At 41.8% G+C, this 12,720-nt stretch overlaps 1 protein-coding gene across 50 annotated transcripts in view; it reads right to left on the bottom strand.

Annotated features, from left to right (window-relative positions):
- Positions 1–12,720, bottom strand: part of TCF4 (transcription factor 4) — a 386,580-nt gene that overhangs the window by 48,444 nt on the left and 325,416 nt on the right. For all 50 annotated transcript variants that reach the window (XM_051851926.3, XM_070050130.2, XM_070050128.2 and 47 more), the window contains 2 exons: positions 10,747–10,852; positions 6,208–6,341 (listed from right to left, as the gene is read on the bottom strand). In XM_051851926.3, coding sequence (XP_051707886.1) covers positions 6,208–6,341; positions 10,747–10,852 — 240 coding nt within the window. The remainder of the gene's footprint in view (positions 1–6,207; positions 6,342–10,746; positions 10,853–12,720) is intronic.

Here is a 12,720-nt window from a genome sequence, read left to right as displayed (position 1 = left end):
GCTATTTCTGCTCTGGAGCTAAAGACTAATAAAGTGGAACAGAAAAAAAAAAAAAAAAAAAAAAACAACAACAACAAAAAACAACAGAATATGGAAAGGCAAAATGAAAGAGAAGGTTTGATTCTTCTTCTACAGCTCTATTCTTTGCTGAATTTCTGAAGAACAAGTATAAACCAGTATGTAAACATTTTAAAAAAAGAGGAAAGGGGTTACAAAAAATTGAGTAACTATAATAATCACAAAATGAGACAGTTAAAAGAATTGTCAGTGAAAACTTTTGGATTCGACTGACTTTGGGTTAATATTGAGTTCAGAGAAGAGAAGTAAAAATTAATTCCTGCAGATCTTAATGTGGAAACCAATGTAATCCATGTAAGTCAGTTATTTTTAGAGACTAATCAAAAATTAAAGGCTCAAAGAACTGACATTTAGAACTAGATTATTTTACAATGAAACTATTTTCAAAACTGCTGCCACTTAGAAAGATAATAAATACACTAGAGATAACATCAGTGATATGTAAATAATGTCTCTTTTGGAGGATTTTATGATGAACTTTAGGCACCAGGCTAAGAACAGTATCTCCCGGCCGGCGCCGGGGCTCACTAGGCTAATCCTCCACCTTGCGGCGCTGGCACACCGGGTTCTAGTCCCAGTCGGGGCGCCGGATTCTGTCCCGGTTGCCCCTCTTCCAGGCCAGCTCTCTGCTATGGCCAGGGAGTGCAGTGGAGGATGGCCCAGGTGCTTGGGCCCTGCACCCCATGGGAGACCAGGAAAAGCACCTGGCTCCTGGCTCCTGCCATCGGATCAGCGCGGTGCGCTGGCTGCAGCGGCGGCCATTGGAGGGTGAACCAACGGCAAAGGAAGACCTTTCTCTCTCTGTCTCTCTCTCTCACTGTCCACTCTGCCTGTCAAAAATTAAAAAAAAAAAAACAAGAAAGTCCTCTTAAGTCTTTTTTTTTTTTAAATTAATTTATTTATTTGAAAGTCAGAGTAACAGAGAGAGAAGGAGGGGCAGAGAGAGAGAGGTCTTCCATCCGCTGGTTCACTCCCACTTGGTTGCAATTGCTGGAGCTGTGCCTATTCAAAGCCAGGAGCCAGGAGCCTCTTCCAGGTCTCCCACATGGGTGCAGGGGCCCAAGGATTTGGGCCACCTTCTACTGCTTTCCCAGGCCATAGCAAAGAACTGGATTGGAAGTGGAGCAGCTGGGACTTGAACCGGCGACTATATGGGTTGCCAGCACTGCAGGCAGCAGCCCTACCTGCTAAGCCACAGTGTCAGCTCCATCACTCTAGTTATTAAAGTATGCTCTGGTTGGTACAAAAGCAGAGAGTTGTTTTTTTTGTTTTGTTTTGTTTTGTTTTTTTGACAGGCAGAGTTAGTGAGAGAGAGAGAAAGAGACAGAGAGAAAGGTCTTCCTTCCGTTGGTTCACCCCTCAAATGGCCGCTATGGCCGGCACGCTGAGCTGATTCAAAGCCAGGAACCAGGTCCTTCCTCCCGGTCTCCCATGCGGGTGCAGGGCCCAAGCGCTTGGGCCATCCTCCACAGCAGAGAGCTGGACTGGAAGAGGAGCAACTGGGACAGAATCTGGCACCCCAACCGGGACTAGAACCCAGGGAGCCAGCACTGCAGACAGAGGATTAGCCAAGTGAGCCACGGCACCGGCCTTCAAGAGTGTTTTTAGAGTCTATTGATAACATAAGTGTTGAAAATGTTTCCAATAATGACTTTTTAAAAATCTCTATTTGAGTTGATCATTTAAATTTAGAAAAATATCTGGGACCAAATACTAAGAACAGAATGATGCCTTGGGCATTCACACCCTTGACCACATGAATCTTTTGTGCTCAATTCTTCGCTGTGGGAACTCCCCTGTGCATCACAGCAAGTTTACCGCTGGCGTGGGCCTCTACCCACTGGATTCCAGGAGCACCTACCCACAGGATGTAAGCACAACAACAGCAAAGCATTTTCAGACACTAATAAATGGTCCCTCAAGGGCAAAATCACTCCTTGTTGAGAACTGCTTGGCTAAGGTTTCTGCTACAAAAATAAAAGATAGCAGAACTTCTGTTTGTACTAAAATTATCAATTCCTAAGATTATTTCATTCTGTACTTCAAAGACCAGGCCTAAATCACACCAGACAGGGAGGACTCCATCTTATTTTTAAATAGAGCTTTGCCAAGTCTGTCCAAACTTCAATATTCTGCAACAACCCATCAGAAAGCCTTATTGAAACTCTACTCATCTGTGTGATTTTGTGTGTGTTTCTGTAATGTAGTCGCGATTACTTGTACAGGCTGAACATGGAATCTTAAAAGACTTAAGATTGATGACTTGATAGTCAGTACTGAACTACGTGGACTTTAAGCTTCATAATTACCCATTCTATGATAACATGGTCTGAAGTGGAGAGGGCAATCATGTTTCTAAAATGTTCTACCTTGACAGATAATACTAACTTGGCCAAAGTATAACCAAAATAATCTAGGGAAAGCTCTCTTTTCGTGAATTACCCCTTTGTTCAGGATGGGAGTAGCCAGACGCTGAGGGACTAAAATTGTAACAAGCTACCATTATTTTTCAGTGAAAGGACACCAACAGCTACTGTAATTCGACATTATTCTCCATCAGCGTCAGGTTCCTCAGTTACTTCAGTGAGATTTTCACATGATTAAATCCTGAAATTACAATGAAAACTACATGCAATAATTCAATAGTTTCACTCTTGATGGGAAAATTCATTAGGATACATAAGCAGGCACTCCACTCATTTACACCTTAAAATTCTCTAAAATTTGTTAACTGATGATATTAACCATGAAAACTCCATGCTTTCTGATGGGTAAATGACAATTACAAATACAGCTTCTGATGCAGCCAAACAGGTTAATTTTTCAAAATAATCTTTCTCCCTGGTTGATAATATGTTTTGGTTTAGCTAAACTCCTAAAAGGCATGTAGTTAGTTTCAGCTTTGCCTCTCTGTGCATTTGAGTACAATTTAAAGATACTCCCCATCCAGTGACCCTGATTGCGATAAAGTCAAATCACCTCATTCGAAATTCTAAAGTAAGATAGAAAAAGAAAGAAACATAGGGAGAGAAGAATGTTAAAAAGTAAAACAGGGGCAGGCCTAGCAGTTAAGATGTCTGTTGGGATATCTGCATCCCATCTCAATTTCACAGTGTCTGAATCTCAGTCCTGGCTCTGGCTCCTAATTCCAGCTTCTTGCTAATGCAGACTCTGGAGGGCAGCAGGTGATGATGGATCAAGTGGTTGTGTCCCTGCTGCCCATTAGGGAAGACTTGGATTGAGTTCCTGGCTTCTGGCTTTGGCCCAGGCCAGCTCTGGCTATTGCAAACATTTGAGTAGTAAACCAGCAGACAGGAGCTCTCTGTCTCTGTATTGCAAATAAAACCAAGTAAAAGAATTTCCCCTGATCCCCCTACAAATAAAAGTCAAATGACTGACTTAAAAAAAAAACAAAATTCCAGGCTGGCACCACGGCTCACTTGGCTAATCCTCCGCCTGCAGCGCTGGCACCCCGGGTTCTAGTCCTGGTTGGGAAGCTGAATTCTGTCCTGGTTGCTCCTCTTCCAGTCCAGCTCTCTGCTGTGGCCCAGGAGTGCAGTGGAGGATGGCCCAGGTCCTTGGGCCTTGCACCCACATGGGAAACCAGAAGGAAGCACCTGGCTCCTGGCTTTGGATTGGCACAATGCGACGGCTGCAGTGCGTTGGCCATGGCAGCCATTGCAGGGGTGAACCAATGGAAAAGGAAGACCTTTCTCTCTGTCTCTCTCTCTTTCACTGTTTAACTCTGCCTGTCCAAAAAAAAATTTTTTTTTCAAAAAACTTTTTTATTTTCAATCAAAACTTTCTATGCTCATACAGCACATATAGTTTTGATCATCAGTCCTCAAAGAAGTAAAAAATGATGCTGGGGAAGTCAAAATGTTAGTCCAAAGAAATTCTAGATTAATAATAGTTAACATTTCTCAAAGCTTTCATTCTAATCCCTTCAAGTAGGAGGTAGAGGAAGAGGAAATAAGGAAGTAAGTCATTCACTACTTACTGCAAATGTGCTGAAATTTGAGACATTTTGTGATTTATAGCTATGAACTCAGGAGATGATACAAAAAGGCTAACTCCATCGTCACCTCTGCCTGTCAGGACTGTACAGAGTAACACTATGTGATATCTATGTCACTAGGATCAAATAAAGATATCTTCTCAAAGTTCAATGATATCAGAAATCTTTTGTTTATTTATGAGAAACAGAGAAAGAGAGAGAGAGAGAGAGAGAGAGAGAGAGAGAGAAATAGAATTTCCATATGTTAGTCCTACCGCCAATGCTTGCCATGGCAGGGACTGGGCTGTGCCGACGACAGGAAGGGACCTCAATTCAGGTCTCCCACATGGGTCACAGAAACTCAGTTGCATCCTACATCTCCACTGCTGCTCAAGGTCTGCATTTATAGGAAGCTGGAGTCAGGAACCTGAGCCAGTATCAAAGCCAGGCTCTCCAATGTGGGATGCAGGTATCTCAACCAGCATCTTAGCTGCTGGGCAAATGCCTCCTCAAAAATCTGGCTTTCTTTTGTTTCAGTTGTTTGTTTTTAATTTTCTTTATTTATTTGAAAGGCAGAGTTACAGACAGAGAGAAGGAGAGCCAAAATGAACCATCATAAGCTGGTTCACTCCCCAAATGGCCGCAACAGCTGGGGCTGGGCAGATCTGAAGCCAGGAGCTTCTTCTGGGTCTCCCATGTGGGTGCAGGGGACCAAACACTTGAGCCATCTTCTACTGTCTTCCCAGGCCATAAACTGAGAGCTGGATTGGAAAAGGAGCAGCCGAGACATGAACTGGCACCCATATGAGATTCCGGCACCATGGACGGAGGCTCAGCAAATTATGCCACAGCGCCAGTCCCTGCTCAGGAATCTTAATGTCAGGAATTTTTCCGAGTATAAGATACCTTTTCTAAATTTGCAGTAGTTGATCAAAAGAGAGGAAAGAACACAGAAATGTAGAAAGCATTATTTGCTTTATCAAAACAGATGAAGAATCACAAACATAGATATGCAAGAACAAAGGGGAAAACCATCAAATGAACAGCAGTGATGTGCGCACCACCCAGGATCCTGGATTTTCCGAGACCCTTTGCATTTGTAGGATTTGAGAGTCATACATTTTTATGCTATTCCCATCCTTTAAAAATAATGAATTTATTTTGTATCTATCTATCTATCTATCTAGATATGATATCTATGATAGGTAGATAGATAGATAGATAGATACACAGAGAGAGAAATCTATCTTCCATCTACTGGTTCACTCCCAAATGGCTGCAACAGCTGGAGCTTGGCCATCGTATCTGTACCCCAAACCCACAATGCAGGCTCTTTCCTCCAATTAATCATGGATTTTAATCCATATGTGGATCCTGGGATATAATTTTTGAAGCTAAGAAAGTCAGTCAGATGAGCTCCTTCTTCCAGGACAGACCCACACCAGGAAGGATAAGCGTAGGTGATGGACAAAGAAACTTTCGGATGAAAGACCTAGCTTCTACAGCCCAAGAGTTTTCAATTGGAATGAGGCAAATCAGAGGATCGGTGCCAGGCTGAGCTGTGTGGAATCAAAGCTCCAAACTGAAAACTGGGCAGCAGGTTTATGCAGAAACCTCATGATTGCTGTTACTGACAGGAGTGTACAGAAAACATGAACTCGTTCCTTCAGATGTGTCACAGCAGGTCAAAGCTGACACAAGCTGGCCAAGAGGAAATGGAAAGGCCCATCTGGGAGGCATGTAACCTCCTTGCAATGTCCACCAACTACACTCTGACCTCTGCAGCACAGGCTTCCAAACCTAGAGCAAAGAAACAACAAGGACCTGCCACAGCTGAAATCCTGCAACTCAAATGCAGTGTGTATTTACGTCCTGCAGTAAGCCAATGCTGTGATCTAGAAAGCACAGAACAAAACACAATAAACAAAAGAACAATGACAGAGAATCTGGGAGGGTCTGCGAAGGTGATCTGATTCTGTTTGATCACGAAACAATGCAACTCTAAGGACAATGGGCGTGCACCCTGTTTGCATTTACTTGCGGTGAGTGACCTCGTGCACATGCATGGGAGGACAGGCATGAGATTTCATAAACTAGCTGTGTTCTCACTCTCCCATGTAAGGCTGTCTTACCAAACGTTCGTGTGGGTGCAGGCTACAGTAGCTGCTAGACTGTGGAATATGAGAAGAATTGCCCAACATTCCTCCGTAGCCAGGCTGATTCATCCCACTGGAGGAGCTCCAAGGGTCACTGCTGTGATGGCCATCTGTAAAGGACAAAGAAAAGCATGACTTCTCCCAGGCAGTCAGCCTTGCCTTATAGAATAGGGGTTTTTCATGTACTTGAAAATGACTGCCTGTTGTGTATTCATCCCTGCATCGGTTAGCTGATGACATCAGAAGACAGTCGTCATTATTTCACCCCAAGTCGTTGTATTTTGTCAAACAAACATAAACATTTAGCCAAGTTAGTGTTCTCAGTAAAAACTCATCTGTTAAAAGAATACAGCACATTCCCACATAGAATATTGGTCACGTGAACAAGGCAATTAATGTGTAAGGGAACATTTCTTAGAATTTTCCTGACTTTTTTTCTTTGAAAACCAACTAGAAAATTAAAATTCTCCTAAATGTTCAGATAAAAATTAAGTGATCTAAACGTTAAAGAGTTGGCAAGTTTACAAGCTTTAAAAGCATATAAAGAAATATGTAGTAGTAAAAAAGACCGTCTCAGACTTAAAGATCAGATTTAATTTTTGTAACATGTTTAATAGATACAAGTAAAGTTGGAATTATATAATTGTGCTATGGAATTAGGGAAGCAGAATCTCAGACAACATAGTTCTTAGGTGATTTATTTTTATTTTTTGGTGTTCCAGTATGTAACTATAAACTTCGGTAGGAATTCAAAGTGTATACACTATCATAAGGTAAATATTACATTACAGATGATTTTGAGAGCCTCTGGATTTTATAAAACTACTAGAGTTAAAAAGAGGCTTAAAACTGTATGAAAAATATATGGAATATGTTCTAATATGAAGTTAACCTTTTGTTAACATTAATGTTAACATTAAAAAATACTCCTACAGACTTCCATTCTCTGGGCCTGCTGATCAAGAAGTTAGTAAAAGAAATGACCATGTTTGGTCTTAATTTCTCAAACTTAGGCAGGGAAGACGATCTATATTACTGTTGATGTCATTCTTTTCCCCACTTCTTTCAAAATTTTAACAAAACTTGCTGAGTGTTAAATGTACAGCAGGTACTGTTTCCTTGAAAATAAGATTATTTTCACCAGAAGTTTTTATTTAATAAAAGCCTTTTGAAAATGTAGGCAATGGGCAAATTAAATCTAATACTGTATTTCATAAAGCTTTTTCCCCCCACTGAATTTATTTATGTATGTATGTATGTATTAAAGAGTTTTTTATTTATTTGAAAGGCAGCGCTACATAGAGGCAGAGGCAGAGAGAGAGAGAGAAGCCTTCCATCTGTTGGTTCATTCTTCAGATGGCTGCAATGGTCTCCCATGCGAGTGCAGGGGCCCAAGGACTTGGGCCATCTTCTACTGCTTTCCCAGGTCATAGCAGAGAGCTGGATTGGAAGAGGAGCAGCTGGGACTCAAACTGGCAGCCATTTGGGATGTAGGCACTCCAGGCAGTGGCTTTACCCACTACGCCATAGCTCTGGCCCCTCCCACTGAATGTATACACCCAGAATTTAGAGTTTCTCAACTGGAATAGCTTCAGAACAAAGAGAAAGAGTCTACAGAATCATGCAAACAATGGGCCGGCGCTGCGGCTTACTTGGCTAATCCTCCGCCTGCAGCACCGGCACCCCGGGTTCTAGTCCCAGTTGGGGAGCCAGATTCTGTCCCAGTTGCTCCTCTTCCAGTCCAGCTCTCTGCTGTGGCCCGGGAAGGCAGTGGAGGATGGCCCAAGTGCTTGGGCCCTGCACCTGCATGGGAGACCAGGAGGAAGCACCTGGCTCCTGGCTTCAGATCGGTGCAGCGCGCTGGCCCTAGTGGCCATTTTGGGGGTGAACCAATGGAAAAAGGAGGACCTTTCTCTCTGTTTCTCTCTCTCACTAACTCTGCCTGTAAAAAAAAAAAAAAAAAGAATTATGTGAACAAAATTATGTCTGTGATTTTGATGGCTCTGGAGAGATTGACAGATTAAATGGGCATTGAACTTAAAAACATGAGGCCACAGTAGTGAGCTTAAAATATCTCCCAGACAGTTTCTTGAGTGTCTTCCACCTAACTGCATATTCTTTTAAGTCCTGCCTACAATGGAAGCTGATGTGAGACAGGATCATGATGCAACTCTTTCTGTGCACATCATGTGAAAACACAGCTCTTTACAAAGTTATTATCCATGTATTTTAGATTTAGCTCTTAAATTACAGAAATGTAAGTGTCACTTTAAATTCAAACATGAAGTCCAAGATAGGTGGCACATACAACAAATAAATGAGAATTTGTATCATTGGACAAGAGTCTTCTAAAACATCTGGTAATATGATATGTTGGGCAGCAATATGCTTAGAATGGTTAATAGAACACTGTACTCACTGTAGACTTTTAAAAATATGTATTTTACATAAATTATTCTTTTCACAGTAAATATTTATCACATCCCATGATCTTCGCATAATGTTGTTTTTGAAAGAAAAAAGAATTAGTGGCCAGCTCTGTGGCATAGCAGGCTAAGTCTCCAACTGCAATGCTAGCAGCCTATATGGGTGCCAGTCTGTGTACCGGCTGCTCTTCTTCCAAGTCAGTTCTCTGCTATGGCCTGGGAAAGCAGTAGAAGGTGGCCCAAGTCCTTGGGCCCCTGTATTCCCATGGGAGACCTGTAAGAACCTGGCTCCTGGCTTCAGATTGGAAGCTTTGGCCATTGGTGCCATTTGGGGAGTGGACAGCAGATGAAAGACCTTTCTCTCTGTCTCTCCCTCTGTCTGTAACTCTGACTCTCAAATAAATAAATAAAAATCTTAAAAAAAGAATAGAATTAGACTTGCACAAATTAATTGTGCTTATAAACATCAACTGTACTTTCTCTCTCTCTCTCTTTTTTTTTTTTTTTTTTTTTTTTTTGCTTTTTGGATATTCATGTGCAGACAAGAAAATTTGGCCCCCCTTTTGTGTGGTCTGCTATAAAAAGGAGTCTACTATTTTAATCCACTTGGTCTATCTGGCATTGAGCACCATTCAAACAAATTACTTTCCTAGGCAAAGAGAAAAACCTATCCTTCAGTTACTTTACTCAGTGAGAATCTGCTTTGAGTGATGAATCCTTGAGTTGCTGGCCTCTGTGAGCACGTGCAGCACAACTTCTCTCACTCCTCACTGAAGAGGGGGCTGATGCCAGGGAAGTTTACTGCTTGCAGCTAAAGGTACTAAGTCTTTGTCACAGCACACAGTGCCTCCAGGTAGCACAAACCACTGTGTCCCTTTGGGAGGTAAAGCCAGGGCAGGTCACAAAGATCAAGTATCTCTGTGATGGGGACCTCCGGTATGTGTGGAACAAACTCTGTATTCGAGGAATCCATTTGCTTCAATTTTATAGATTTCCCATGGAATTTCAGGGAGCTCACAACCAAAAAGAGCTCACATTCTGAAGGGAAAGATGAACCCTTCTGAACCAGAATGATTTTGCATGGTCCACTGTAATCTAAGGGAGGCACCAGGCTGTTCCCCCCGCACTCTCTGCCCCAAGCGCACGCAACTTCCTGTGACATGGCCCTCCCTAGAGTGGTACAATGAAGAAAATGCCATGGCACTTTGCCAAGGTACACTCAAATAAGGTTTCCATGCCCAGGCGAAAAAGAGTGCACATAGGGTTCTTAGAAAATTCCATACCTAAACTCAGGGTATTAACTTAGCAACAGTGTCACAGGCATCTCAGGGGTACAGCCCTTAGCTGCACCCTCCAGGAGGGAAATTCTCGAAGTAGCTGTCATCATTTTAACCAACTCGGTTGTTTCTAAGAAGCACAAAGAAGTTATATTTCCAGAGGCAAGACTAGCAACTCTGGGAGTATGCACCCATCTGTGCTTACCTAAATATACAATTAAAAGAAAAAAATACACTGCACCTATCCTGAAAAAACGTTGGGTCTTTCACCCTTAATCTGTTAGCATGTTGGGAAAGAGCTTTCACTGTGCAATATTCCAGTCTGTAGTCAGGTCATCTCATCTTAAGTGAAACCCTTGTTCTTACCTATAAAATAATAAATGATGGGAAATTTTACATCATGTTTCAGATACAGAAGAGCAACTTGTTACCTGCTGGCTAAATTCAGGATGCTCAAAACAGCCTAGAGCCACAAAACATCTGATCATGCACCCACCTCCTTTTTGGGGATGGTGAGGATGTGGGTAAGGTTGGCCAAGGGAGACCACCAGCACCATCAGCTCTCAGTGAAGCTGACCCATCTCACCTTTACTCCCTATTGCTCCACAGGCTCTAACTTAAAGCAAGAAGGTCTAAGGACAGTTTCAGTTCATTAATTTATGGTCAAGGAATTCAATTCCTGAGAAGAGCGTGACCTCCAAGATTCTACACTTGCTGACTCTTCTATTTCTTTTGCCCCACATATGACATTAAAAGGGCCAGGAAGAGTCTGCCCAGTAGATCTGCCTTGAGAAGAAGAAGTGGCATCTTACCTTGCATGAAGAAGGAGCTAGGGAAAGTGCTGGCTGCTGGTTTTGAGGAGGGGTAGCCTGGCGAGTCCCTATTGTAGTCGGCAGTGCTTGCTGACGGAGCGTAGACCTGAAGAGGGAGAGCCAAGTGAGTTTTGCTTCCTGCACTGACCAAAGCACCTCAAGGTCCATTGTTTTCTAAGGAGCAGGTACTCTGACCAAAATCTAGAAACACTGTCCCTTTCAGGAGAGAGCAGAACGAACAAAATTGCTCGGTGTATTTCAGTGAACGGAATAAACAGGTATGATACTTTCCAGTCATAGGCAAGAATTCTGCAAACCATGTCTACTTGTAAATACACTGCATAATACCCATAGAGTAGTTCTATGTGCTCAATCATTCCTTTTAAAACTGAAACAAAACACACAGCTGGCCCAAGAGCATATGAAAAGTGAAACAGAAAGACATCAAGCCTCTCCCAAATGGTAGAGTAAAAACTCTACTTTTCAATGAAAGATTTCACTAAGAGAGAGAGAGAGAGAGAGAGAGAGAGAGAGAGAGAGAAGGAGAAGGAGGACCCAGACTTCTTAGAATATTAAATTCCCACAGTGTCAGCTTTTTTCAGAGATGCATGAAAAGGCCCCTGAAAGCTGGACCTCCGTGAGACCACCAACAATCAGTGTGAGCACAGGAAGCAGGGGAGGCTCCTCTTTAGTGCCTATTATATTTGTGTGTACAATAAACAGAAAAAGTGTGCCAAAAACCTAATTTACTTACATTCGTTTACTAATGCTCAAGAGACTTGGAGAACTAGTTCTTTATAAAAATAGCCTGTGTATTTTCTTGTTTATGTTTCCTTTAAACAGGACAGCATAGTCGAAAAGCATAAATTCATAAGGTATAGTTTAACTTTAATTGGTTTTCCCCCTTGCCTCTTCTGCTAAATATAATTTTTTTTAATCCCCATTTTCTTTTGCTGTAAAAGTTCCTCTCTCCAGATGGTCGGAAAGACTGAAACACTGTTATCCTCTTGATGAAAATGGATACCTTCCTGCCTCCATTTTGAAGCAGCGGCTCACAAAATTGGCAGTGAGCCTACAGTGATATTCACAGGTCACAGTAAAAGGAAAAGAAATTCACCAATAAAAAGGCAACTGTAGGGTTACCAAAAAATAGCTCCCATTTTGTTTTTACTGTGCAACACACTGAACAAACACCCTCAGAAAAATTATATAATTGCTCTCAGAACACCAGAAATCACACACTAAGCATTAATACAAGGTTTAGGATTTCACAAAGGAAATGTCCACAGCGACAGATGTGGAAAAACATGCACACACATCTATACATCAGATACATGCTGCATATGCCCCACAATGCCCTTGAGAAGTGGCAAGTCCAGGAGATTAAACACAACAAAAACAAACCAAAGAAACCCACTGACGTTGTAGAAAACGTGAAGGATTCCTAAGTCATGGAGGAGCATGCATTCCATATTTCACACAATTTTATTCTGTAATTTTATTCACATTTAAATGTATAAACAGCAACTTGCTTTTATGTCCACATGGGCTTATAATAAGGAATTAAACATTATTCAAGCATCTTGAAGGAACAGGGAATAAAACATGGGTCAAGACTCCAAAAACAAATCAAGGTCTTAAATCTGTCAACTAATTTCAGTACTTTCAAGAGAACTTTATGAGTAGCAAACAGTTTGGGATACACTTAGAGGTCTGGAGAGAAGACTAAAAAGAAGAAGGAGACATCCTATTCTAGAACAGGAGAAACTGAAAATGAGATCATGTCATTCTAATGACAGAATGAGCACAATACTTGTATGACTGTCACGTATTGACATGCTGGTAGCCTGCCAGGCATTTGGACAGTGTAAACACAAGCGAGGCATTATCCTCCAGTTTAAGAATCAGTATATGCAAGTAAATTTACTATAAAACTGAAAATAAACTCTGGCCTCTATTATTAAGTCATCTTAC

Source organism: Oryctolagus cuniculus, chromosome 10, assembly GCF_051225735.1.
Source record: "Oryctolagus cuniculus isolate XC-2025 breed Fujian yellow rabbit chromosome 10, ASM5122573v1, whole genome shotgun sequence".
Classification (NCBI taxonomy): Eukaryota; Metazoa; Chordata; class Mammalia; order Lagomorpha; family Leporidae; genus Oryctolagus; species Oryctolagus cuniculus.
Note: the sequence above shows the minus strand (reverse complement) of the source record. Positions and strands in the feature narration are given on the sequence as shown.